The following is a 3,483-nucleotide window of genomic DNA, read 5'->3' on the forward strand; positions in this document are numbered from 1 at the left end:
TTTTTTTTTGGTGTACGAATGAGTTAACACATGTCACTACTATGTTCCTATGTTTTCATACATTATTTCTCCAATTTCCACAATAACCCTATAAGGTAAGGCTTATTATCCCATTTAACAGTGAGGAAACTGAGATTCTGACATTGACTTACCTAAGGATATACAACTAGAAAAATGTGGTGGTACTGGGATTAGAAGTCAGGTTGTTTTCATTGAAAAATCTGTGTTTTATAGAATCCATCCTGCTCCCTTTCAGATGGCCTCCCAAGTCATCTTCCCCACTTCTCCAGAGTAGAGGGATGTGTGTTCATAATTTTCCTCCTCCCAAACCCTTACTTACACCAAAATGAATAAAAAGGTAATGTTCTACATAATATAAAATAGTTCTAAGGGAATATGCAAGATATGTGTTTAGGTTACAAAAATCTAATCTCATTTCTTAATACAATGATATTTTTTCTTTCTACAATGAAGAATACATGTTATTCCTGATGAAGTCACAAGGTGAAGACTAAGGATGATTGATTTTATTGCTGTTTATAATGATATTAGCCAATAAACAGAAAGGTTTTATAGTTCATTAGGAAGAACACTACACTCAGAATCCAAGGATGTGGATTTCCACCGCTGCCATTCAGTACTTATATGACTTTGGACAATTCATTTAATCTCTTCAGATTCCTTGCCTTTAAGATATAGACAGTGTCTTTGCCAAAGGTTTTCTGAGAGAATTAAATATCATCATGTGTATATTAGTGCCCTGAAAACCATAAAATACTACATCAATGTAAGCTGGTATTATTACTTTGAAAATGTAGAGTATGTAAAATAGCAAAAATGCATCAATGTTGGTATTTAAAATATTTAAATAAAAACTTCAAATTCCAAATTGTATACCGTGCTTTATAAATACATAAATGTGATACATACCCTATACATACCACACATATGTGATTTCCCATGTATAGGTTACATAGAACATGGCAAAACCAGCTAACAGATAGGTCCTATCTGTAGTCTATATAGATATCTTTCAATATTATTAAGGAATGGATAGCAAATGTCAGTTTCCCAATTATACTGAAGTACTTCACCTTTCTTTGTCTTATAGGAAAGCTCTGTGAACAATGTTATCTGCACACGAACATACGAGAAAATATCTTCAAACTCAGTGTCAAACTCTTAAGGCTTTCTCAGGCTGCCCTCCAAAATAATGAGGTTGCTTAAATACAACTCCAAAGTAAAATATTATGACTGTTAATATGAGAGAGTCTTTCTTTGCAGAAGCATCAACAGTTTTGCTTGCCAAGTTGAACATGCCTGTATCTGTAGTACTTTGGCATTGGTGGGCATAAGAATCCAGGTTGATATATCCTGTTCAATGCAAGGCTGGGATAATATTTTCAGAGAGGCACTTCATGTTGATTTTTTATTATTATACATTTTATGTTTACCCTCTAAATTCAGCATAATCTTCACTTTACTGGGAAAATAATATTTTTTAATAAATAGGATACAGCACACCTCACAGGTACACCTTAGCTATATATGAAAAGATAAGAAACATGTCTAGAACTAAGGTAGTAATTGACATTCTAATGCAATACCAAACTGGTATAACAGAGAACACCATATACACTGCCAAAATCACTGAAAGCTACCTCAGAGAATATTCTGTTTTACTAGCACAAAATCTCATGCACTATTTTGCTTAGGAGAGATTTTTGAAACTGTGGACTGAACACCTTCTTATGTAGATGGGGGAAACAGGCCCAACTCAGTTAATTGTACACTTTACTATCACTCAGATGGTTTCAGGGAGAATTAGAACCAGAATCCATGTTGCCCGGTTATTAACCTTACAACCATAACCAAGGGAAATCAGATTGGAACAGTTAAGTAGAAACGGACTCATGGTGTACAATCAAGAATGAGAATGATCTTCAAACAGCCAACAAATTGGCTTTTTCTGAATCACCTTTGGACAGAGAAAGAGAGAGACCTGGGCACAGAAGTTATGTGGCATAAACACAGCTGTCCAGGCCCAGCCCTTACACTTTGCTTTGTGCCTGGCAGGTCCTAGGGAGGGACTTAACATTTAGTTTTGATCGTAAATTAGTGTTGGAAAAGTTATATCTAGTTCTGCTAAATACTCTACTATGTTTCCATTTTCATCCTGATTTATTTACATTTAAGAGAGCTTCTCTGCTTTAGATACTCAAGGAACATTGCAAGGATTTGAGTTCCTTATTTTTTTCCCCCTGACTTTTCTCATCTCATTCTATATGCAGAATTGTATTAAAAACAAGTTCCCATGCTACTTCAGGGAACACCAACATACACATATACAGGAAACTAGTTTTCTTTGAGATCATGTTACTAATGAATAACAAACTTCCATTTGTCTTAAAATATGTGGCAAGACGCCAGCTAAGTCCAGATGAGGACACAGAGTTTTACTATTTGAACCTGAGACCTGTCATTGTTTATTTGTCTGAACTGATATATGGGGGATCTCAGTCTTCTGGTAGATGTGGGAGAAGTGCTTGCTTATTTTTTCATGTACTGAAATGACAAAAAGGACAATGGAAGGCATAGAAAGATATCTGTACCCCAAGCTACTTGGACTGGACAGAGAGAGGATTCGAGGCAGATGCCAAAGGAGCTGTTTTCCTGAGGCCCTATGGATGGATGTGGATGTGAGCAGCTCAACTGTTGGCCCAGGTAACACCTTGCTACAAAGACAGGAGAGAAGCAGTCTCCCTAACGGAAAGGAGCCCAGCACTGCTCTGACACCTCCAGGGTTAGTAGCTAGGGGAACTTTGAAAAACAGTGCTCCTGGATTTCACATTAGGGTGTCTTGCCTGCTGTGGTTATGGAGACACTCTTGAAGGTAATAAGAACCAATGCAGGAGTTAGCAGATACCACAAGAACACAGGAAATATATCCCTGATGACTCTCAGGAACACCTGGGGGCCAGGGGCTGGAAGGAGGATGGACTTTGCAAGGGCTAGAGTTTTTCATGAGCAAGGGCATGACATTGGATATAGATGTTAATTTAATTTCATTTGTCAACAATCTGCTAAAATCTAGGGATGTTTGAGTACTCAACTGAAAAAACAACCCACAAAAATACAACAGCAACTGCAGATTTCTGGGAGAGGTGAGCAGCATGCCCAGTCTTCTAGTTTCCTTTATGCAGTTGAGAATCATTAATGTAGAAAGTCATTCACTGTGGTTGATGGAGGTGCATATCTCTCAGAAATGGTTGGGAAACTGACCTAAATAAACCAAATCAAACAAGACATACCACTGCTCCAAAGTGATGTTGTAATTCAGGATTTGCTGCACATCTACTGTGTACCAGGCACTGCATGACAGCTGGGGATAGAAGGAGGATTAAGTCATGTTTGCTGCCCTTGATCAACTCCATAGAGAAGTGACATATTGGAAAAATATCACATGGGTGCACTAATCTCCAG

At 37.5% G+C, this 3,483-nt stretch overlaps 1 protein-coding gene across 1 annotated transcript in view; it reads left to right on the plus strand.

Moving 5' to 3' along the window:
• Nucleotides 1-1,261, plus strand: part of FABP12 (fatty acid binding protein 12) — a 6,594-nt gene extending 5,333 nt beyond the window's left edge. Inside the window, exon 4 of the mRNA XM_017521792.2 lies at nucleotides 1,112-1,261. Coding sequence (XP_017377281.1) covers nucleotides 1,112-1,186 — 75 coding nt within the window. The 3' untranslated portion in view covers nucleotides 1,187-1,261. The remainder of the gene's footprint in view (nucleotides 1-1,111) is intronic.
• The last annotated feature ends 2,222 nt before the right edge of the window (nucleotides 1,262-3,483 follow it).

This window comes from Cebus imitator, unplaced genomic scaffold (assembly GCF_001604975.1).
Source record: "Cebus imitator isolate Cc_AM_T3 unplaced genomic scaffold, Cebus_imitator-1.0 Scaffold22, whole genome shotgun sequence".
NCBI classification, from domain to species: Eukaryota; Metazoa; Chordata; class Mammalia; order Primates; family Cebidae; genus Cebus; species Cebus imitator.